This window comes from Hypomesus nipponensis, chromosome 28 (genome assembly GCF_054491055.1).
Source record: "Hypomesus nipponensis isolate SF chromosome 28, ASM5449105v1, whole genome shotgun sequence".
In the NCBI taxonomy this organism is placed as follows: Eukaryota; Metazoa; Chordata; class Actinopteri; order Osmeriformes; family Osmeridae; genus Hypomesus; species Hypomesus nipponensis.
The window spans coordinates 10,086,795-10,111,229 of NC_140388.1; the positions used below are offsets into that span (position 1 = coordinate 10,086,795).

General features: G+C 51.6%; 1 protein-coding gene across 1 annotated transcript; it reads left to right on the forward strand.

Annotated features, from left to right (window-relative positions):
- The first annotated feature begins 2,058 nt into the window (after window positions 1-2,058).
- igsf9b (immunoglobulin superfamily, member 9b) lies at window positions 2,059-24,399 on the forward strand. The gene is made up of 21 exons (XM_084695178.1): window positions 2,059-2,148; window positions 3,394-3,600; window positions 10,874-11,020; window positions 11,915-12,066; window positions 12,348-12,465; window positions 12,975-13,116; window positions 13,590-13,735; window positions 13,841-13,983; window positions 14,075-14,215; window positions 14,424-14,540; window positions 15,159-15,309; window positions 15,449-15,560; window positions 15,873-16,048; window positions 16,228-16,466; window positions 16,588-16,672; window positions 16,794-16,964; window positions 17,414-17,450; window positions 17,840-21,562; window positions 21,765-21,937; window positions 22,114-22,319; window positions 22,578-24,399. The coding sequence occupies exons 1-20, from the start codon at window positions 2,088-2,090 to the stop codon at window positions 22,305-22,307; spliced, it is 6,435 nt and encodes a 2,144-aa protein (XP_084551304.1). The 5' UTR covers window positions 2,059-2,087; the 3' UTR covers window positions 22,308-22,319; window positions 22,578-24,399.
- Window positions 24,400-24,435: the final 36 nt, after the last annotated feature.

Here is a 24,435-nt window from a genome sequence, read left to right on the forward strand (position 1 = left end):
GAACTTTGACCCCTCCAGGCTTCCTCTGTGGCTGGTCTGAACACGCCCCTGTGAGCGTGTGTCCCACAGGCCATGTTTTTCTCCACCCATCCCCCCCACCCCCACCTCCAGGCCCAACGGGTAAATACCTTGAGTGATTTCCTCACGCTCTAAAGCCTGGAACTAACTCTGAATGTTTATACAACTAACTAACTCAGAATTTTCACTTGACAGGCTACACATACAATGCTGTATCTTTGCGTTGTCAGAAGTTTAATCGGTGTTCAGGATCATAGCTGTGTAAATCCCAGAGATGACATGGGGTGGTTCCAGAGGGGTACTGCTCACTGTCTTTTAGTCAGCTGATTGGGGGTCAAGATTGAAGCTGACCAGAGCATGACGAAGGCCAGCCTAATTATGTTCCGTCTTGCTCCTCTGTAGAGATAATGGTAGACATAACTGAGAGAACATAACTCAGAAAATTTCCAGAAAGAAACTTTGCTACTTTTCTGGCTTTAAGTCCTTGACTGTAACAACTGATCTTAGTTTTTAAAATTCCAGTTGTTAGTGTTGTGATTACAGTATCAGTGACCTACAAGGCATCAACGGTGAAAGATCGTAATGCTTTCCATGCTCTGTCGGTCAAGTGCAGTCCGTTGATAACAATATTCCCCGCCTGTTTCTATTCAGGGACTGTTTTTCTGTTTCAGTGTCTGCTTACTGCTGGGAAACCTAATTACTCACCACGTGAGTCCACTCGGGACAATGCAGAAGAACGTCTACCTCCGCTAATCGCAGTCGTCCACACTCTCTAGCGATCTAAAAATAGACGGCGTATTAAAGGTGTGATTAACTTGAAGTAATACCCTGACAGCATTTAATGCAGTGAGTGAGTGAGTGAGTGAGTGAGTGAGTGAGTGAGTGAGTGAATGAAGTGTGCAGTCATACTAATGGTTCCATTTTGTTCTAATCAGTGGCGGATAGCTAATAGCCTACTGTGACTACCTTCAGTTTCACCACGGTGAGATCTTCTGACGTGTCTAAAGTGGTTCTCAAATGCCCCTTAGACAGGTGGATGCTTCAGAACCATAGACTCAATTACACTTTGAACTAACCTTCACTGGAGATGGATGTTAGTTAGGCGCATGGAATAATGAGAGAGAGAGAGAGAGAGAGAGAGAGAGAGAGAGAGAGAGAGAGAGAGAGAGAGAGAGAGAGAGAGAGAGAGAGAGAGAGAGAGAGAGAGAGAGAGAGAGAGAGAGAGAGAGAGAGAGAGAGAGAGAGAGAGAGAGAGGTGGTGGATGAGATGTCTGTACTCTTGCTTACTGTATCCGTCCTCCCTGTGTCACCTGTCAGGGGTTGTTGGCCTATTTACACTGAGACGAGGCCCTCTTCCAGCTGGGCCCATACCAGCCGGCTGGATAATCTCAAAAGAATAAGTGACAAGGACAGCCACAGGTCTGTCTTGTATGGTCACACACACACACACACACACACACACACACAGACGTAGACGTACACTTACACACATGCATGTGGAGAGAACACACACACACACTAAACCTGATGTCCAGAAGATGATGCTGTACTGTCCAGATGTCAGTTGTAAAAGTTCTCTCTTACCCTAATCCCAAACATAGACTCAACATGCAATTTTGTATTACAGCAAGATTTAAAGTAATACAGTCATTTAGATGACTGGCTGGCATGCAGTGTGATGAAGAGATTACGAAATACTATGATGAACGTTACTGTAACTTCAGGGATTAAGCTGGTTTTGTCTGGGTAGGGATGGGAGTAGGATGACCAGGACGACTGTGTTGGGATTGAGATGACTAATGTGTTGTTGTGTTGCAGGTTGGGACTGTGGTAATAATTTACATGTTGTATTCATTTAGCAGAGGCCTGTATCCAAAATGACTTAGAGTAAAGGGCAGGATTTGCACCTGGGTCCTCTTGACCTGCAATCAAACTCTACTGCTCTACTGCTGAGCTTCAACCCTCTGATGATAAGTATGTGTTGTTGTGTCGCAGTTTGGGACGGTGGGATTAAGTGTGTGTTGTCTTGTTGCAGGTTGGGGGATGTGTGAAGGTGTGTGAGGTCGGCCATGGGACTGGACAGACTGTGGCTTCTGGGTGTCACCACGGCTGTCACCCTCTGTCTGCTACGTAAGTCTGACCTCTGACCCTCTTCCACATGGAGTCTCTCTTGATTCCCGATTCCAGAAATGATCCCACCCCCCTTGTTTGAAGTGCATTCCTGTCTGCTCACGTGCTGTTGTCCTGTAACGTGGCCCGGGTCACGGCGAACAGAAAGCTCAGTCTTTGAAACATACAGTGAAAAGCATCTGTCACTGTCTCCCTCAGCTTATAATGGGAAAGTGGAGAGGAGGGGGTCGAGATACAAAGGTCGTGTGGTGAAGATATAGGCGAATGGGGGGGGGGGGGAAATCCAGCTAAAAAGGGTGTGGATTTAGATCAATCTGGGATTTACCCAGGCCCCATCCCCAGGCACGCTTCTGGGGGGAGGGGAGTTTGGTGGTCGGCAAGCCATGTTTGAACCCCAGGGGGTGGTGGTTGGCTGGTTGGAGAGGGCGGGGGTGAGTAGAGAAGGAGGGAGGGAGGGCGGGCGGGCTTCTGGCCTGCATCAGAGAGTGTTCCCTATCAAGATTAAAGCTTAATCACCCAGCCAGACGAGGTGCAGAGCTAACACTGGCACCCGCGGACACACACACACTGACACACACACACACTGAGGCAAAGGCTCTGCTTCCCGGTGTCACTAATAGGATTGGAGCATGTCCATAGGTTAGGCGTTTTGTGTCACCAAATGGAGCGTCGTTGTTCTACATGGCCTCTTTGTGTCTGCCCTAACAGAGGAGGACACCAGGGAGTTCACACAGACTGAAACGTTCACCCGACAAATTCAATTTTTCTCTTTTCTTTGTTTGACTGTGTTCATCTCTGTCTTTCCAGCTGGTCTCTCCTCCCCCCCCCTTCTCTTCTTCCCTCCACTGTAAAAACCTACTGAGAAACAGTTTTATGGTCGGTACCCCCACCTAGAAAAGAGTCCATTTCACTCAGGGTTCACTAGTTGTTGGTAACCCAATCTTCCAGTGGACTTTCCCTGGCCCTTGAGCAGCCCTGTGTGAATCAAGCCTCCATGGAACACATATTTCACAGACGTTTAAAGACCAACGTGAAACTGATTTACGTTGACAAGTGACCACAGTGTTTGACCAGACTCACCGTCCTAGCAATAAACATTCCACAGTAAAAGCGGTTTTCTGCGCCCACGCCCTTCCTCTGTTAAAGAATATTGAGTTAGCTGTCCCCCCCCCTGTCCCCCCCCCACTCCAACCCCACAACCTGATTTGCCCCCAGATGGGATATTGAATTTGGTGTGCTCCCCAGGTACATCGCAGGGTGTGGAGGCGTTGGTGCGTGCCAGGGTGGGGGGCTCCGCAGAACTGGCCTGCAGCCTCGCCCCTCCTCCTGGCGGGGCCACGACCCCCAACCTGTTCCCTCTGCACGTGGTGGAGTGGGTACGGCTCGGATACAACGTCCCCATCCTCATCAAGTTTGGCGTCTACGCGCCGCGGGTCCATCCCAACTACAAGGGTGAGTAACATGTGCCCCAGATATCACCGTCTTCGCATACGGTGCAGTGGAATGGAAAGCGCTGGTTTTGCGGGGCATCGGCCAACTGCACGTTTCAACCTTTTTGAGTCACCGTTTTAAAAACCGTTTGTGATCGAGCCTTTTGTCTCTCTGGTTTATTGGTGGCCATTTGCCAGCTCACAAAAGCCCAGTGCCGTGTCTAATTGCATTCCTCGGTAGTTTTAACAGTAGCGGGCAGAGGGGTGCGACAAAAGACCATTTAACCTCGGGAACCCAATGAAATGGTGCAGCTTTCTGAAAGGAGGGAAGACAAGGACCTGGAAAAGACAGTTTTCTCTGATTAAAGCTGAAGTAATTTCTTAAATAAAGGTTGTTCTGCGTTAAAGAAACGTTCAACGATCTTCCTTTGAACTTTTCTTTCCCCTTCACAAGTGCCTGGCTGGGAATGCTTGTGAAGTACAGCTGTGTGGATGGATTTGGGGGGCGGGTTGAAGTGGGGATTGAAGTCGGGGGAGGGACGGGGGTTGCTACCCTGAGATTTATGAATGCTCGGGGGCAGGAGAGACTACACCACATAGGTAATCCACCCAAACAATGTGAACCCTGTCATTATGGTGACTGTGTGTGGCTACGACTGTGTTATCACTAAGGGGGTGTGGGAGGACAGGGCCGGGGGAAAACGGATGGATTTGATTGGCTGCAGGAACGGGGGAGGGGGGGCGGGGGGGGGGGTGCTGACAGACGGGACTGTGTGTGTGTGTGTGAGAGGAGGGGGAGATGGGGAGGTGGGGGGGGGGGGGTCTGGATTACAGGGAATGGGGTTAAATTGAGTGAAGCTTGGGTAGGGTGGGGGCTGGTGGCCTGATGACAGTTTTTTATTGGTGTTGAGCAGGCTGACCCACTAAGAAGAGCTTGTTTTGCTTCAAGGAGAATGGTTCAAGCATAGGGTACCAGAGTTTCCTTGCTAGAGTACCATAATCCAGTCATTGTCTCCCGGAGAACAAAAGACAAAGAAAGCGATCACTCCCACCCCTTCCTCTTCCTCCAAAATCCCAAACTCGCTCACATAGGCCAGTGAACCTTGTGAGGGACCTTTAAGCCCACCTATAGTCTGTTTTCACTTGAATGGATGCATTCAGGAGGCAGTGTAAGGATCAGATAGCTCCTAGAGGCAGGCCCAGTCCTTGTCTGTCCAGGCTGGGGTTCTGGACCCATGTCCCATGGCTGTCTGGTGCCCTAACCCTCCTGTCATTAGCAGTTAACGCGGGCATTGTCTAAGGCCACTCACTTGTTTCAACAAGCGTGGGGGCCAGCAGTCACTCTGGGGGGAGGTCGGGAGGGGAGGTAAACAACGCCAGGACACATCCACAGGAACTGATGCAGTTAGTCAGCTGACTGGATGCTGTGTTTTAACTTTATACTGTCTCTCACTCTTTCTCTGTCTCTCTCTCTCTCTGTCTCTCCTTTTCTCTTTCTCTCTAACTGTCCCTCTCTCTCTCTCTCTCTCTCTCTCTCTCTCACTCTCTCTTTCTCTGTCTCTCTCTCTCTGTCTCTCCTTTTCTCTTTCTCTCTAACTGTCCCTCTCTCTCTCTCTCTCTCTCTCTCTAACTGTCCCTCTCTCTAACTGTCCCTCTCTCTCTCTCTCTCTCTCTCTCTCTCTCTCTCTCTCTCTCTCTCTCTCTCTCTCTGTCTCGTGTCAGTGTTACTCCAGTCTGCCTCAGATCCTCACCACTCTCCGGAGGCAGATGGCAGAATGTGAAGAGTATCCGTGCTGAGCATATCATGTATTCTACTCTCAAATTAAAGTGTGTGGGGATTTAAGGTTTAGGCAAACCCCCCACACCCCAAGACAGTTCCAAGCAGCCATTTCCTGAGCTTCGTCTGTTAGTTGTCTGTGTTTCGTGACAAATGAGAAAGACAAGCCGGATAGTGCCGCAATAACGACTGTTTCGACCTTGTTATGGAAGTTAAAGAGATTGCTCCCTCTCTAGTTGAGTGTTTTATGTCCAGCTGACGCCATATGCCATGTTTAGACTGCCACGTCAAAGAGACAGTGGAAGAGTTATCTCTGATGAACACACAATAAAGACATTAAACCTTCAATTGTCGAGATAAGTTATCAGGTGTATTGCAGATTACAGTGAGTGCTTGAAGAGGGGTGTCTGTGTCACAGAGTTCTGCTCGTCGGTTAACCCTTCAGGTCCTGCAGCCAGAGAAGAGACATCTCTTATCTGAATTCCGATTCAGGATCCTTCTAGAAGAAAGTGCCCGTCACCCTCTTCCTGTCTGACTCCTTTCCCTGGCGTGTGACCATCAATCACCCGGCCAGAAGGAAAACAAGGTTAATAGATTCAGAATCCAGACGGATACATTTAACCTTCTGGCTGCGGAGGTTTGTTTAAGCTGCGCCAGTGTGTTCAAGTCGCTGTGATTCTTTTGCTGGTTACGCTGTCAGGGGCACTTACTCCAGAAAGGCCAGATCAAAAAACGGCCTGTGTTCTGAGGTAAATGAGTGTCGACGATGTGGAGGGGACGCCCTCCTGGGCCTGGATCTGCAGCGCTTCGGCCCCGGCCTGGGCACAGCAGGCTCCCATCACACGCTCAGTAGGACCCCTGGACCCTGGGGAGCTGTGGCCTTGTTTTACTATCACACACACCCTCACACATATGCAGCACACACCCCCGCAACACACACACACTTTCCCATACTCACCCACACACACAATACCACACACTGTCTGGTGCCTGGCATAACCCGACAACCAGTTTTTCTGCTAAAACTGGACTAGAGGGGCGCTTGCCAAACAGTGACACAGCGAGAGAAGAATGTGTGGCCGGATTGTGCATCTCATGTTCACCTGCTCCGTGGTACTCTGGTAGAACAAAGAGTCTGCTACTTGGTCTCACCATCTAGGTGTGTCCCAGAGGACAGAATCAAAGTTGGGCGAGTGGAGAGGAGGGATCAGCCGGAGTATTATAGTATTGTGTTGTATATTTTTCGTCTACGTTTTCCCATAGCCCCTGGTTTAGCTGGGGGAGGAAGGGTTCTAACCTAACACACACTCGAGTGTTGAGTTTCAGAGCTGCGAGGATCACATTTTGAGGAATGTTCCGGTTGAGTGGAGAAAGTGCAGCACCTGACATGTCAACGTCAATAATTGACCACCTGATCATGTTCAGAATGCAGACGATCTAATGAGGAAGTCTCATGTGTAACACCGGTCAAGCCATTTCCTGCTGTTCCATCAGCCACTGGTCTTTTCAGGTGAATGATAACATTTTTTACAAACAATGATCAGTGCATGCTTTTGCGCAAACGACCAAGTTAACTATAATCCATCGCTGGACAAAGAGCTATTCACAACAGGGTTAAACTGATGAAGGCACAGGGGGACTGAAGAGAGACATTTGGGGTTAGAGGAAGGGGAGGGGGGAGGGGCTGTTAGGGTCTGGTGGACGGCATCAGAATTATGATTGTATTCAAATCAAAACACATCCCACAGTGCACACCCCCCCCCCCCTCCCCTCCCAGACACCCCTCCACCCTGCCTCTCATAAATACATACGGACAGACAAAGAAAAACAAAGCAGAGGCCTCTCGTTCCAGAAGCATCCGTCCTCCTCCATAGGACCCGGTGCTGTTGGGGCGTGTGTGTTCCGCAGATCCCGGCTCATGGACGTGGATATCAGTGGGAATCATCGCTGCAGTACTCACACGACCACGCCGTTTCCCTCCAAACAATGGAGCTTTATTCTGCAGATTTAACTCCAAGAGGCTCCAGAAAACACAGAAAGAGCTAAACAAACACCATGAGCAATATAGCCACACACGGCCGCCGAATCCGCCCGGAAGTTTGGAGTATTCTAACAGAACGTGTAGCTCAGCTTGTGTGTGTAGCGTGAAAATCATGTAGAGAGTCATATTGGTGAGTTTACGCTGATCAGGCAGGCTCGGGATGATTTCATAGTCTGAAGAACTGAATACACCACAGACCACCTTCTGGCTTATTACCACCCTAGGCCATGGTTACATAAAAAACTGTTGCCAGGGTACAGAAATCACAAAGCTGGCTTCCTGGCATGGGCAGGAGTCAGGGAGAGCCCGGGTGATTCTGAACCTGCCACCCACTGTGTGAGAGCCTGACTCAGGGTGGAGAGAGAGAGAGAGAGACAGAGAGAGAGACAGAGAGAGAGAGACAGAGAGAGAGACGGAGAGAGATAGACAAATAGAGGGAGAGAGAGGGAGAGACAGAGAGAGACAGAGAGAGACAGAGAGAGACAGAGAAGAGAGAGAGAGAAAATAAACAGAGAGAAGAGCGAGAATAAACAGAGAGAGAATAAACAGAGAGAGAGAGAGACACACAAAGAATTAGGAGAGAGAATAAACAGAGAGAGAGAGAATAAACAGAGAGAGAGAGAGAGACACAGAGAGAGAGAATAAACAGAGAGAGAGAGAGAGAGAGCGAGAGGGTGACCAGCTCCTCCGGATGCTTGTTGCCGTTCTGCTCTGTTCACTGAGCAGCAGCCAGACCTGTCAGACCGGCCGCTCTGACGGAGGTGGACCCTGGTGTCATGTGATCTGAGGGTGCACAAACACAGAGGGTGGGGTCTTGGGGGGGAGCGGAGGTATTGTTTGCGTCTCTCGGCAGCTTCTGGAGGGTGCAGTCTGGGGGGTGCGGAGGGTGGGGGGGCTGGGGGGGTCGCAGCAGCCTAATGCAGGCCGGGAGAGAGTGATGAATGTGTCTGGTGCTGCAGGTTCCTGGAGGTCACTAAGGTCTCTTGCCCCATTGGTGGTTGGAGGAGGATTACAGATTCAAACGCTCTCTCTAACCTCTCTGTAACCTCCCATTGAATTCCTTATGGAATGCAGCAATGGTTTGTTTTACAACCGGTAAAATAATAAAATCAGAGGTGGAGGTTCATTGCTCCATATTTGCACTTTGGAGGAAAAAAAGCACTGTTCAGAATATGTGCTTTTTATATTGGCTTTTAAATTGAATTTAAATTGAATATTGGATTTTTCCATGTAACAAAAGATATCAAGACAGGTCAATTTATTTTTATAATCCTAAAATGTCTTAATGCAGGACTTGACATTTTCATACCATTCTTGACAAGAAATGTAATAATTTGATTCACTGCATTTGCCTCTCCCTGGCAGCTCAAAGATTCAAATAAAAACAGTCTCTTCTTCTCTTCCATCCCCCTCTTTCTCCTTCTCCCCCTCCGGCGCTCACTGTTACAAGCCATTTGCCCACTATTCAAATCAAAACACATTTTTTCCTTTTTTTCCCCCTCCGCATGTAATTTTTCAAATCCCAGTGACAGTCCCACCCCTCCTGCGATGGAGTCTCCCCTGTCAGGGTTTTCCCCCCTTGTTGGTTTCTACAGCAACAGAATTCAAATCCAAACTCCCAGTCGCGGTGTTTCCTGTCACTATGGTAACCTGAGAAAATGAGGAGGGCTGGAAGGGAGGAGGAGGAGGGGGGGGGGTTCTCTTTGTGGTGATGGACAGGCAAGAGGCAGAGAGAAAGGGTTAAGTGTTCAATGGCGAGACAAGAATTCCCCAGCAGTCAGCCAGTTGGCGAGGCACACTCTGGGTTTTGAAAATCAACACGTCCTCGTGTCCGCGTCCCCTCGTGCCTGCCTGCCCGCGTGCGAGCGAGCGAGCGCCGGTCCAGTCCAAACACCAAAATCAGCCAGTTGGAATTCCAAGATTTATGTTTGCTTCTTAATCATTCTAAGAGGTGCTGGAAGCGGTAATGAGCTTAAAGCGTCCCTCAATATTAAGGCACGCATGGCTCAGGGCTGAGGGGGCGTGCAGGGCTGCTGGGGCACGTGAAAAGGTTTTTCCTTTGTGGTGGTTTGGAAGAAAAGAGAGAAAATCTCCCCCTAGAGAAAGGGCAGCTCTGCGCCGATCCCTCCCTCTGAGATAACAGCGAACATCTAAGGTCTTTACCACACCTGTAATCATCTCTGCACACATTTCCTCTCCCAGTGCCCTGCCCAGGTATTTGGATGGTGTTGACCTCCAGAGGGCTAGGCCGGCTGTGTGGAAACCCAAACTGGAGCATATAGAGGCATGCCCTGCTCAGGTCAGTCAATCATTAGCCTGCAAAGCAAACCTGGTTATTAACCACAGCAACAGAAACCACACAGGAATGCAGGGTTAATTGTTAGCTATTGTAGTCCCTGTGTGTTGTGTGGGCTAGCTAACCTTAGGACTGTGCATTCAGTTCAATCAACCTCCCCTCTGCTGCGATTTTACAAGAGATGCCCTCACAGCACTGCCATGAGATGACGGACCTCCCGGCCGCCCTGTGGTCTGTTCTGTTTACCGTCTGGCTCTGTTGTGGTAGGAACAGCCTTGTGCACATCCTCATCAGTTAAATCCCCGGAAAAAAAGACTTCTTTGAGACGTAGGATGAAAGGGGAAGGGGGGGGGGGTAACACCAGCACCCTGAAAACCAGGCTGGAGTCACTAGGCAACCATGAGATCAAGTTTCAAAGCACAAGGAGGAGTTGTAAGAAGTAGAGAGAGAGGGAGAGAGAGAGGGGGGGGGGGTGAATGAGAGGTGACAGAAGAGGGTGTGTGTGTGTGTGTGTGTGTGTGTGTTTTTTGGGGGGAGGGGGGGTTAATACCACGTGTAACCTGCCCTTACTGTGTTAGTCCTTGCCATTTGTTCATCAATAAACAAAAACAGGTGTCCCTCTTTGTAGAAGGAGTTGACATTGCGCCAAAATATTTTACCACTCCACCTCCTTCTCCTAGTTTACACAGCCAGAAACCTCAGAGTAACAGCAATACTTCTTCACGTGTAATGAGGCTCATCATTACTGAGGTGAATTATGTGTTTGACCTTCAAACTCTGAAGCTCTCTGGCCTCTGCTCCTTGAAATCACATAGTTTCTCATTTTTCTCATTCCACGTTCCAACAGAACCAGAGGAATCAGAAGAACTTAAAGTAGTAGCTACTTGACACTGTGTGGAATCACTGTCATCCGACCTTGAATATCTGGTTTTGTCTGAAAGTTCCACTGACTACATAGTGGATCTCCCTAAGAACACACTAGAGTCATGCACTAGCACAGTATGATAAAGCCCTGACTGTGGGCTTAGAGTGAATGCCTGGGCCCTCTTCCTGGTAAGCCTCCTATCTGCATGTGCTGACTCTGCTGTTCTGGCTCTCAGTGCTGATCCCAGGTTCTGTATGTGTGTGTTTGTGTGGTTGTATGTATGTGTGTTCCTGTGTGTGTGTGTGTGTGCATCCAGGCCGCGTGTCCCTGACTCGCGGGGCCTCTCTGCTGGTGGAGGGGCTGAGCCTGGACGACGAGGGCTGGTTCGAGTGTCGCATCCTGCTCCTGGACCACACCACCGACGAGCTCCGCAACGGGACCTGGACCTTCCTGTCCATCACAGGTGTGACACCGCAGCGCCCCCGCCTGGGCCTCTCGCACGCAAGGCCCGGCTCCGAGGCCCTCAGAGCTGCTGCTGTCCTCCGTCGAGAGTGGATCCACAGGGGCCCCCGGGACAAGGAGGCCCCTGCCTGGTGCTCTCCTGAGGACGGTGTTGTTGCCGAGCGGCAGGGATTCGTGGCGTAAGGCTGTTGGACTGAGAGATCACGTCTCGTTTTTGTCTGAAGCCGTGCATGCTGGGAGATGTCAACACTGGATTGTCTGTTATGAGCCACAGGGGAGCTCCTCTGCAAGGCTCCTTCCCCCAACACACACACACACACACACACAAAGGCTTACAGACACACTCAAAAACACACACACATGCTCAAAAGCACACTCACAAACACACGCCCACACGCACGCCTACAGTCGCACAAAAGCACACACGTGCACGCACTCAAACGACAGCGCAGACTCGCTCACACACACTGACACACACAGATCCTCAAACAATGATCACATTGCATGCTGTCCTGTGGTTGAATAGTGGTAGTTAGCAGCCATTTGGTCTGAATATGTGAGTGGCCTGGGTAAAATCACTACATGGTTGGCATCTGGTTTGAGAAAAATTCCCTCAGTCTTTAATCAAAAGGAATGAATAACCTGAAACACATTTTTTGTGATGGCAAGAAAGCGTAGGGTTTCACGAAAGCCTGTATTCAGTTAAATACACCTTTTCACAAAGACCTGTGAAGTCTTCGGGCAGTGTTTAGACTTCAGATGCGTCATGCTCAGAAACCTAGGCGCTAGTGCGTACCTTAATGACAGTGGTGTGGTGCAGTGCTGGAACACCTGTCATGTGTGTTTACTCTGATCCGTCCACGCTTCACATGCCGTCGTCTCTCCTCTCCTCCAGCCCCGCCCGTGTTCATTCAGACTCCTCCCACGTTCGTGGAGGTTCTGCAGGGGGACTCTCTGACTCTCAGCTGCGGGGCCCACGGGAACCCTCGTCCAGTCGTCGTCTGGCACAAAGACAAGACCCCCATTGTGAAACATGCGAAGATTAAGGTATGGGTCAGAAGTAGTTTGGATGTCTCCCTCTCTCTCTTTCTCCCCCTCTGTCTCTCTCTCCCCTACCTCTCTCTCTCTCGTCGGTAAGGTCATTACTCTGTGAAACCAGCATGACTCATATATTCTCCTTCCTCCTTCCTCCTTCTCTCCCCCCCCCTCGCTTTTTTTATTTCTCTCTCTCTCCTTCTGTCTCGCTCTCCCTCTTTCTGCAACCACCTTCTCTGTCTCTCTCTCTCTCCCCCATCTCTCTGCCTCCCTTCTTTCTCCCTCTCACCCAGGTGCTCAATGGCACCTTGTCTGTGGCCTTGGCCAGCAGAGAGACATCCGGAACATACATGTGCCACGTGTCCAACACGGAGGGGAACATCACCCATGTCACGCAGCTGCAGGTCAAAGGTCAGTGATGACCCGTTCTCCAGCTAAGAAGGCAGCATGTCAGCTCAACTCACCGCCCGCCTCGCCGGGAGAGTCTTCAGCTGTGGCCGTGACAACAACAAAAATTTTGGACTTCAAATACTGGAGAGATTTGACGTGTCGTAGCATGAGCTCACCAGGAGTAACCTTGTAGTAGAGACCAGCACACGGAGCAGAAGTCTCAACGGAGGCGCTATTGTGGATTGTTCATCACGCTTTGTTCTTCTCACTTATCACTTATTCTATCACTGCAGACTGGACTGGAGATGTTTGATTCGATAGGTTACACTGCCATCTAGGGGTGTAATAATTACATGCATATTTGCTGTCCTTAGGGAATCATGTTCTACCATCGACATGACTGTTTTTCTGATATCCGTCATATGCTTTAGTCCTCTGTTTTATCCACACTCCTCTGCATTACCCACAATCCTCTGTTACCCACAGATCTCTGTGTTACCCACAATCCTCTCCTTTGTGTGTCAAACCAGGTCCTCCCATCATCCTCATCTCCCCAGAGGACACCACCCTCAACATGTCCCAGGATGCACTCCTGCAGTGCCAGGCCGACGCCTACCCCTCCAACCTCACGTACGAGTGGTGGAAACACGGGGAGAACGTCTACCACATAGAGTGAGTGTTCCTCTGCTGCCCTCCCCTCCAGGCACTGAGCTTCTGCAGGCAGGCTGCTAGACACCACAGACATCATGACATCAGAGGAATGTCTTCTTTATGGTAGTCTTTGTTGGCCGTCACCCATCGGTAATCTGCTAAAGCCATGGGTACTACAATGCCGGGGGATTTAGATTGGTTGTAAGACAATTACTGGCAAGGCAGCATGAGCAGATGTAATCCTTAGATGAAGGAGGCAATAAATAAAAGATTAAGTGAAAGATTAATTAGCACCAAGGTCAGGTTTTCATATGCTACTGTTGTTAAGCATGCTTAATGTGTGTCTCTTGCTGCTAAGAGAGGTTCGCTGTCTTTAATTATGCTTCAGTATTTCCGCTAGTTAGGTAAAAACATTTACTTTTCGACCCTAAATTACCCAGAGATCGTTTTCTGATTCCTAACGGTATGTTCCGTGTGGATGTTCTCGTCTTCAGACATCTTAAGTCACGTGTGAAGATCTTAGTAGATGGCACGCTCCTCATTCCAAATCTCGTACCGGAGGACGCTGGGAATTACACTTGCGTTCCGACCAATGGGATTCTGACCCCGCCCTCCGCATCCGCCCGGCTGAAAGTAAAACGTAAGTTTGACCATGGCGCCACTTCCTCATGTCTCCCAGCAGTGACGTCTGTTGGTTTAGTGAGTTGGGTAGTGACGCCCTCTGTTATCCTCGTGTCCGTGTTAGACCCAGCCAGGGTGGGCAGGATGCAGAGAGAGACCTACCTCCCAGCAGGCATGGAGGGAGTCATCGCCTGCCCCGTCCAGGCCGACCCCCCCGTCATCTACGTCAACTGGACCAAAGACGGAAACCTGCTGGACCTTGACAACGTAAGTGTTACCTCTGAGCTATCACTGTGTCACTGTGTCACTGATAGTGCTATCACTGAGCTGTCTCCTGATTGGTCTCTCCTCTCCTCAGTTTCCTGGCTGGATGGTGAACAACGAGGGCTCGGTGTTTATAGCGACAGCCAATGACGACGCTGTAGGGATGTACACCTGCACGGCCTACAACAGCTACGGCACCATGGGCCAGTCAGGCCCCACCAAGGTGCTGCTGAAGGTAGGACTACAGCTCAGGACTACTGCTTCCTGCTTCCACTTCCTGCTTCTAAGTCTTGGCTTTGCTCTAGGGGGCCTATTGATCCTATGAAACGCAAACATCCACATTTTGATGACGTCATCGTCTCAGCCATGATATATTCAACCTGTGTCGTACTTCCTGGTTCGGCCGTCACCTACCTAGCTTATCCCCTTACCTGCTCCTGCAGGACCCGCCCTCGTTCCGGGTGCCCCCGCGTGCTGAGTACCTCCAGGAAGTGGGTCGAGAGCTGCTCGTCCCCTGCGAGGCCAACGGAGACCCTGCCCCCAACATCACATGGAGCAAGGTGGGGACATCCGCTATAAATACACACCGCTAAACACACTGCATACACCTCCATAGACACATCCATAGACACATCCATATACACATCCATATACACCTCCATATAAACCTCCATAGACACATCCATAGACACATCCATATACACATCCATATACACCTCCATATAAACCTCCATAGACACATCCATATACACATCCATATACACATCCATATACACCTCCATATACATCCATATAAACCTCCATAGACACATCCATATACACATCCATATAAACCTCCATAGACACATCCATATACACATCCATATAAACCTCCATAGACACATCCATATACACCTCCATATAAACCTCCATAGACACATCCATATACACCTCCATATAAACCTCCATAGACACATCCATATACACATCCATATACACATCCATAGACATCCATATACACATCCATAGACATCCATATACACATCCATAGACATCCATAGACACCTCCATAGACATCCATATACACCAACGTATATGTACATCAGTCTGTTTTCACTCATTCACTCACCCATCAACTCATTCATTCACACAATCACCCACTCACCCACTCACCCTCTCTCTCCTGCCTCGTCCCCCAGATCGGGCCGTTCCCCCGCTCCCCCTTCACGGTGCTGGCAAACGGCTCTCTCCTGCTCCAGCCCCTCAGCAAGGACCACCAGGGGGCCTGGGCGTGCTACGCTTCCAACCGCGTAGCCACCGTCAGCGCTAGCACCGTCGTCATGGTGCTGGGTATGCATCTGGTCATGAAGACTTAGCCTTGGCCTGGCTAGCACTGTTTACATGTACACAGTATCCTCCACTGGTTTAGCTTGGCTACACTAATAGAGGATCCGCTGACTGACTTCCATGTCTTCCTCTTCCTCCGCAGGCACCAGTCCTCACACTGCAGCCTCAGTGTCTGTCAGCGCGGGGCTGAACCAGGCTAATGTGTCCTGGGAGCCTGGGTTTGATGGGGGATACACACAGAAGTTCACCGTCTGGTTAGTATCTCATCCGGTCGCAGACCAGGCTGGGATGGTCGCTGACTGTCGTGTTACGTTTAGTCATTTAGCAGACGCTCTTATCCAGAGTGACTTACAGTAAGTACAGGGACATTCCCCCCGAGGCAAGTAGGGTGAAGTGCCCAAAGACACAACATCATTTGGCACGGCCGGGAATCGAACCGGAAGCCTTCTCATTACTAGTCAGATTCCCTAACCGCTCAGCCACCTGACTTACCCTGTATTACGAACCCCGGGCTCTGCCTGACTCCTTCTGTCTCTCCTCCTCCTCCTCTCTGGGGCCCACGGCAGGGTGAAGCAGGCCTCCAGAGGGAAGCACGAGTGGTCCTCTCTGCCCGTGCCCACGTCCAAGACTTACCTCCTGGTGACGGGCCTGCTCTCGGGGACCGGCTACCAGTTCAGCGTACTCCCCCAGAACAAGCTGGGCTCCGGGCCCTTCAGTGAGATCGTCAGTGTCCGAACCCAGGGTCAGTACCGGCCTCAACACACCCACCCATCTCCATAGAAACCGTCTGTCTGTCTACTCTTACCACTCCCTCATAGCCCTGTGTCAGACCTGTGTACAGCCTAAGTGTAGGCCAACTGTACACATCTATCGTTCAGTTTACCTGTATGTCTAATCCCAGCCTACCGTCCGTTTCCACAGTTCTCCCCACAGAACCCCCCACCGTGGTGACCACCCCCCCATATCTGGAGCCTCCAGAGATCCTGTCAGCCAACAGGACAGCCCAGGGAGTGCTGCTGCTGTGGGGCCCCCCTGAGGCCCCCTCCTCCCCCCTGACTGGGTACGTCCTCCAGGCCAGGAGGGGCCGGGCCCAGTGGGTCATCCTCAACGACGCGCTGGGCGCCAACCAGACTCAGCTTCTGGTTCAGGGGCTCCTCAGGGTGAGTCGGGATAGCGTGCGGATGGAACGTTCTGGTTCCTAGGAGCCGTCGTGACGTGGTTTGTTTTGTTTAAAGTTCTGTCGGTTTGAGTTGTTGAACCCGTTCTGCTCTCTTTCCTCAGGATTCCAACTATGACTTGAGACTGATGTCACGCAGCAACAAACTACTGAGCGAGCCCAGTGACTCAGTCAACGTGTCCACTAAAGGTTAGCACCCTCACCATCGAACACATCTCATTAGCCTCTTCAAGGCCATTCTACTGAGGCCAGGCTCTGAGGCAGGTGGAGAGGCGTCTGTCCTGACCCCGCCGTGACCTCTCATTTGCAGGTATGGACATGTACCCAATCCGGCCTGGCTTCCTGGAGTTTGTTCCCGAGCCCCTATTGGCTGGCGTCCTGGGCGGAGTGTGCTTCCTGTTTGGGGCTATCATCCTCTCCTTGGTGACAGCTTGCTTCATGACTCACCGGAGACACCGTCGGCGCAGGAAGAGGAGAGAAGGTACAGAATTACCGTGAAATGAGACAGAGAGAGACAGAGAGAGACGGAGAGAGAGGGAGAGAGGGAGAGAGAGAGAAAGAGAGAGAGAGAGCTCACCAGCTCTTCCAGATCCTTGTTGCTGTTCTGCTCTGTTCACTGAGCAGCAGCCAGCCAGAGAGAGCGGGCGGGCGGGCGAGGTTATATAAAGTTTCCATACTAGCTGTTGTTTGGAGCATGGATATAACTCCCACATATACTACACAAATGGATTACGTACTTGGAAAACTAGGTCTGTTGTTTAGCTAAAGGACAGCTCTGTTCTTGTAATAAGCTTGTGATTGTGTCATCACTCCTCAAAGGTATTCCACGCCTACTTTCAAGATGTTAATGGCTTCTTTATCACCCCATCTTCTTGTTCATTTGAGGCATTATTTGTTGTTTGACTTTCTCACTCTCCATCATCTTTTCAGATCTTCCCTCTGCCTTCCAGAAGAGCTTGTCTCCACAGTAAGTCTGCCTCCTACCCACATCATATTGGCTGGTTTCTCACTTTCTGATTCTTTTGGGTGGATTAACTTGTGTTATCTTTGGGTCATTCTGACCCATCAGTCATTGTGACCCAAATTGAAGCACTTTCTTTAAACCGTTGGGCTGTCTCAGACCCCCCACATTGTGAAAGTTAAAATAATATTATTTGTATTTGTTTTTGTATTGGGGAATATTGGGTAAACACAACAATGGTTCGTTATGAACCTCTGGGTCATGTGACCCGAAGGCAGCACAAGGGTTACGTTTTTTTTTCTTCTTCAGTTTACCAATATTGGCTCAATAATAGATGTTTCTTATGTTCTCTTGAACTCTTATCTTTCTATTTTTTCCCCTCGTTCTCTCCCCAGAGCTCGTTCTCCTTCTGATAGCCCCGACAGCGTCCTGAAGCTCAAGTTTTGCCCTCCGCTCTCCTTCTTCCCCAACTCCTCCTCCTCTCAGTCGGACCGCTCCTCCTTCGACAAAGGGAGCAGAGGGGAGTACCAGGACCAGAGAAGGCAGCTGCTGTCCAGCTCCTCTCCTCCTCCACACTACACCCTGTTTGAGAGCCATCTGGGATGCCAGGGTTCCTCTCCCACGGCCTTGGAGTCCATCACCAGAGGCCCCGATGGACGCTTCATGGTCCAGCCCCTCCCGGAAGGTTCCAGCCCATCCAGCAAGAAGGGCTCCAAGAAGGACTTCCTGCAGAACGGTGGAGGGGGCAGTGGCTCCGGGAGCAACCGGACTTCCTTCAGGGACTCTCCCAAGTCCAGCTCTCTGAACTCTGAGAAGGAGGAGCAGAAGGCCTCGCCCCTGACTGTGGAGGAGGCTGACCCCAGTAGGGCCCCACACTCCCCCGGCAGGGTGAGGGCCATGGCCAGGAATTTCTCCCGGCACGGCTGCTTCTACTCCGACGACGAGCAGGGCTCCGAGGCTCTGCTGGAGAGAGCCAGCTTCTACTCGGACAACGGCGAGAAGCGAGACTCCCTGAAGAGGTGCCACGCGCTCGGGTACGCGGACGACCTGCTGCCCGGCCTGGCCAGTAGAGCCAGGCTGCCGGAGAGGGAGAGAGACCAGCCCTCGGGATACCAGCCGGCGGAGGCAGAGTCCAGCACACTAGTGTCTCGTCTGGACGGCACGGACCTGGAGAGGGACAGCGTTCGAAAGCGCCAGCAGCTGGCTCGGGAGAGGGAGGAGATCGAGCGGGAGTTGGAGAGCTACACGGCCGATCCGAGGCAGCCCGAGAAGGCGGCGGTCGACCCTCTCGGGGAAGGGGGCGGGCCCGAGGCGGCGGAGGATCCCATTTGGAAGCAACAGGAAATCCCCTTGCGCCATAAATCCCACCGCGCCTCGGGCCAGACGACGCGGGCGTCCGACTACAGGAGGGCCTGCTACTTCGGGAACACCAGCAGCCCCACGGACCGCCTCCCCTCCTCCTACATCCAGTGGGACATCAGCCCAGTGACCTCCGTCACCACCCACATTCCAGCCCAGCGTCCCCTGGAGAGCTCCGCATCCAGGCCCCCTCCCACACCGCTGGCTGCCCCGGCGAGGGAGGACTCCCCTCCGGTCGACTCCTCCCACTCTCCAGTCACCCAGTGCACATCTCTCTACCTCCTGTCCCACAACCTCAGCGCAGACAGCCCGCCTCTCTGCTTGGGGAACCCCAGGCCACCGAGCAGGGCCAGGTCCAGGAGCCCGCACCGGGAGGCAGAGTCGCTCCGCCGGAGGTCCATGGTTGAGGGCGGCTGGAGGGAAAAGGCAGAACCGGGAGGAGGGGCCTTGAAGACCAGGTCTTCCTACGCTTATGGCACACAGCAGACAGAGCGAGTGATGGAGGGGGGCAAAGCTGGGGCCAGCAGGGAGGTGGTTGTGAGTGCAGGTCAGTCTTACCTAGAGGCCACACCGCACGGCCTGTCTGGAAACAGAGAGACTGAGCATGTGGATGAGGCTAGGGACCCCGGGGGGCACAGTCCATCTAGCTACGACACCTTGCCCTATGACCTCCACAGAATAGGGGCCAAGGTGCCAGTGCGCGAAGATAAGAGTGACGATGACCGCCGCGCTTCACTGCTGTACTCCGAGATGGAGAGAGAGGGGGTCCGAGCGCGCTCCAGGAGGAGCGACTGTCTGTTCGGCGAGAGCTCCAGCCGTATCTCACCGCTGACCCTGGTGGAGGAGTGTGACAGCGACCAGTCGCACTTCTCGGTCGCTCGCATGTCAGGGTCGTTCAAAACCAAGCCGGCCACCCAGCCTCCCAAGATGTCTCCGCTGCAGACGAGTGCGATTCTGGAGTACCTCAGTCTCCCCGGGTTCATAGAGATGAGCGTGGACGACCCCGGGGAGGAGAGCGCGCTGCCAGACTCGTCCAGCCAGCTGACAGAGCTGAAGCCGGAGGGCTCTCTGGTGGGGAAGCCAGACGTGGTTCCAGAGAACTGGGAGGTTCACGTTCAGGAGAAACGAGCGACGCCTTCCAGCCAGAAAACGGTTTCTTTCGAGGAGACCGTCTTGACTTCTAGAGACGACGAGAAGCCACAGTACAGACGCACTCTGTCTGCCACAGGAGAGACGGGCCTCAGAGAAGGATGTTCTGACAAGACTAAGAGACCATCACCTGCCTCATTGCATCCGAGCAAATACCATTACTTTGAAAAATCACAACCTCCAAGTAGTTCAGAGAGACCCCATTCCAGACAAAGCCCAGGTTTAGCCCAGACGTTGGCTAGTGCGGCCAGAAGCATGGCAGACATAGTTTCGAAACACTCGGACGGTTTCGAAGATCGACCAGAGTCCGCCGCAGAACAATCCCAAAGACATTATCCTCAGGGCAACCAGACGAACAAAATAACCTCACGCAACTATCAAGTTCCTGTGCCATTCATGAGGAAATCTCTTAGCATAGGCCCCTGTCGAACCCTGTCGGGCATGGGTCAGCCTCGACCCTTCCTGAAGAAATCTACCAGCTTAGGGTCACAGAAATGGGAACACTTTGAGAGCCCGAGAACCTACATCTCTGAGAAGTGTTACTGGGACGAATTACCCAACCCGGATGTCCGGGTCAAGTCCTACAGCCTGGGCCGCACGCCGCCGTTCTTCCCCAGACCCGGTCTCTCCTGGAGAGAGCCGGCCCCGCGGCCCAGCGCTGGCAGCTTGGAGAGGCCCCACCACGCTGACAGAGCCCTCCCTAGCCCCTCCTACCTCACTCCTACCATGGGCCCACCCAGTCACATCTCAGGCTGGGGGAGGCGAGAGCTGTACGACCCTCGACGCCAAGCCGCTGCTTTCCTTGACCCCTCACGGTGGCCCGTTACGTATCACCACGAAGCCTTGCGGGCTGGGCAGCACAAATATGTCCCACTGGACTCCTCAATACCCCAGTACCCACCCAGACCAAGCTCCAGGGGGCCTCCAGACACCTCCATTCCCCACTACCAACCCAGGCCTAGCTCTAGGGGCCCCCCTGACACCTCAATGCCCCACTGCCCACCTAGGCCATCCTCCAGGGGGCCCCCTGACTCTTCTATACCCCACTACCTGCCCAGACCTAGCTCCAGGGGCCCCCCAGACTCCTTTATACCCCAATACCCACCCAGACCCAACTCCAGGGGCCCCCCTGACTCCTTTATACCCCAATACCCACCCAGACCCAACTCCAGGGGCCCCCCTGACTCCTTTATACCCCAATACCCACCCAGACCCAACTCCAGGGGCCCCCCTGACTCCTTTATACCCCAATACCCACCCAGACCCAACTCCAGGGGTCCCATAGAACCCCAGGGGCCTCCCAGGGTTCCGCCAAGGTCCCACCTGCCCAGGATGTACAGCTGGCCGTCTCCCCACCATGCCCCCGTCCCCCCCAGGGATTTGGAGGGTCTGGCAGAGAGAGGGCTGGGGAGGGGGCCAGAGGCCGAGGCCCGGGAGACCCGGGAGGGAGGCCGGACCAGCTACGCCAGCCAGAGCAGTGGCAGGGGTAGCGTGGGCCTCCTCAGGCAGTCTCTCTCCATCACCCCCACCCTCCTCAGCTCCCCGGAGACCACGGAGGAGAGCGAGAGACACAGAGCCGAGATGGAGCTACGTGAGAGAAGAGCGAAAAGGTGAAAGCGCCGGGCCCCCACCCCCCCGCCGCCCCCCCCCCCCCCCCCCCCCCAGGGACGGCCACACCCACAGCACAGGGAGTCGAGGATATTGCCAAAATGTTATTTGTCCATTTCACCATTCAGTTATTTTTTGTTGTTGTTGCCATTGACCTGTGAAATGTCTTGTCTTGACGGCTTTGTTTTGTGTGTCTGTTGTTAGAAGGAACACATCAGTAGATGAGGGTTATGAGTGGGATTCAGCTGATGTCTGTGTGGATTCGGAAGTCCTGGAGGCCGCCAGGCTCAATCAGAGAGGGGTAGGGAAGGGCAGGGGGGAGTTTAGACACCAGCCACCCCTCTCTGAAGCTGGCCTCCAGGACATACAGAGGAAAGGTGAGACCAGAACCCTTTACATCCATCCTTACATCCATCCTTACCGACCTTGCATTCGTCCCTTGGTGTTGTGCGTGACTGTTGCCTCCCGTGCTCTGTGCGCTGTGCTGTGATGTTTGTCACGTGAGCACGAGCCCTCATCCACGCCGCCCCTCTCCTCGCTTCCCCCTCCTCAGGCCCGCCTCCTCCCGTCAGCCCGCCCGTTTCCGACCCTCCTCGCAGCCAGTACAGCCGCTCTCTCAGCGAGGCGCGTTTCAACGCACTGCGTCACGAGTTCCAGGAGTACAGGCGCGGCCAGGAGGCCTCTCGCCCCCGGGGCCCCCGGGGCCCCCGCGACACAGACTCTGACTCCAGCTCAGCCCTGCTCTAGCAGCATCCCCTGGTCCGTTCCTCCCCTCCCTCCCTCTCTCCTTACCCACCCCTCCACCCCCTCTGCCTGCTCCTCTGCCTGTGAGTTTTCTACTCTGGATGTGGCATGAAGCTCTTGGATGTTAAGTCTGTCACTCGATGTTCTTTCCCCTTCGTGTTTCTCTCCCTCTTTCTCTTTGGGAATACAGTCATGTTATTTGTGTTTTTTGCTTCTTTGTGTTGTTCCTATTCTGTTTCTAAAACTGTCTTTCTTTATCTTTTTGTGTTCAAGGGATTTCAAAGAAAGGAACCAAATAACTGTCTCCGTTCGCACGGAAGACTCTTCATGAGCTATGCTGTCGCACCTCACTGGACCTGTCTTTCCCCCACTCACCTCACTGGACCTGTCTCTCCCCCCCACACCTCACTGGACCTGTCTCTCCCCCCACACCTCACTGGACCTGTCTGTCCCCCCACACCTCAGTGGACCTGTCTCTCCCCCCACACCTCACTGGACCTGTCTCTCCCCCCACACCTCACTGGACCTGTCTCTCCTCCACACACTTTATTGGTACTAAATCCAGGTTTGCTGAACCACTGTGATACTAACATCTCCAAATGAACGAGGCAGACAATGCTCATAGTTCAAACACTTCTAGGGTAACCCGGGTTGTTGACACAGAAGTGCTTGAGTCTGTTGTGAGCCTGTGGTACCTAATGTTGAATATTTGAAATACATGGAAGGATGTGGTTTGAGTACGGGACAGCTTTTGACGAGGGTCTGACCATCAATGAAACAAAGTGTCTTTGGGTTTTCCACGTGCGTAGACAATCAAAACACAGAAGGCTTTCGTTACAAACATCTTGTGAAGAGTCTGCCTATTGAAATCCTGAACTCACACTGACCCACAGAATACCCAGCAGAATCGAAGACCAATCCTGTATCAGGACTCAAAATACTCGACCAAAATCACAAGGTGTTTTCCTTCGATCCCTTTTATTGAATATAGATGATAATCGTGTACCTAACATCCAAGCAACTCCTTGGTCCAAAGGACTTTGAGTATGCTACAACATCTGGGTCTGTGTTTGCATTCCTTGTCCAAACAGGGCAGAACCCATCCCATTGAATTGTTCCCTTCAGCGCCACCTACTGGTAAATGTCATGTACTTCCTCTCACTGAGGCTATGGTAGGTCAAAGTGTTGTTTTTTACCATTAATAAAAAAAATCGTACATGCCATGTACTATGTGTTTCTCTCCAAATGACAAGGAGAATAACCAGGGTTTGTAAGTAAAAATTACAAGAACAGCAAAGTAAGAATGGAAACATTCAAAACACGCCTCTGTCTGTGCAATTGTTTTTATTTGATACTTCGATCATTCTTATTTCTGTCCACTCCACCCTCATTGTTGTGATCAAGTTATTACATTCTAACATAAACCATTTGCTTCATCTGTATAAAATATATTTGTATGTTTTTATGACACCACAGTAAGGCCCTTAAACCTGTATTATTTTTCACCTCAACTTAAACCTAGCCCTTTGAGGTGAGACTATGTTCCTTTGCTCTACACTATCCTATTCTTGCCTGTATACCGTGGATTACAGTCAGCTTCCAGTGAATGCCAACCAAGTAAACGTGTACTGTAACATCACCTAAATCATAAACTATCTTCGAAGTTAAGGAAAAAATTAGGGTATGAGATTAAGATTCTCTGTACGTTTTTGAATTGCAGGCATCATTGGGGAGTTGTTTATTTATCAAGGAGGGTTTTGAATTGCAACAATGTTTACAAAATCACATTACCAATGTGAGAACAACACTGTGAATGTTTCATTAAGCTGGCTTTTAATGTTTGAGTTAGGAGTCTCCTTATATTGTTGTAAATGTCATGCCCAAAAATTGCGTTTGCGTGATGAAAAATACTGTACTTTTGTACTTTACAGTGAACACGTTTTTTTTACATACAGTATATATAATTTCTGAAAAAAGAAAGAATGAAAGCCTGTATTACTGAGAATGCAGTTGTATATCTGGAGTCAGTTGGCGTTTTTTAAGATGTATTATGGTGTTTTGTACAAACTGGAACAAATTTTATATCTTGCCGTTTGGTTGCTGTCTTTGTCATTTTTACATGTTTGTATTG

What these genes read in the sequence shown, in the direction of transcription:
- igsf9b (XM_084695178.1), top strand. Translation starts at nt 2,088, where the DNA reads ATGGGACTGGACAGACTGTGGCTTCTGGGTGTCACCACGGCTGTCACC. An exon ending in CCAACATCACATGGAGCAAG is followed by an intron (nt 14,541 to 15,158) that starts GTGGGGACATCC and finishes CTCGTCCCCCAG; the next exon opens with ATCGGGCCGTTCCCCCGCTC. An exon ending in CACCGTCGTCATGGTGCTGG is followed by an intron (nt 15,310 to 15,448) that starts GTATGCATCTGG and finishes CTTCCTCCGCAG; the next exon opens with GCACCAGTCCTCACACTGCA.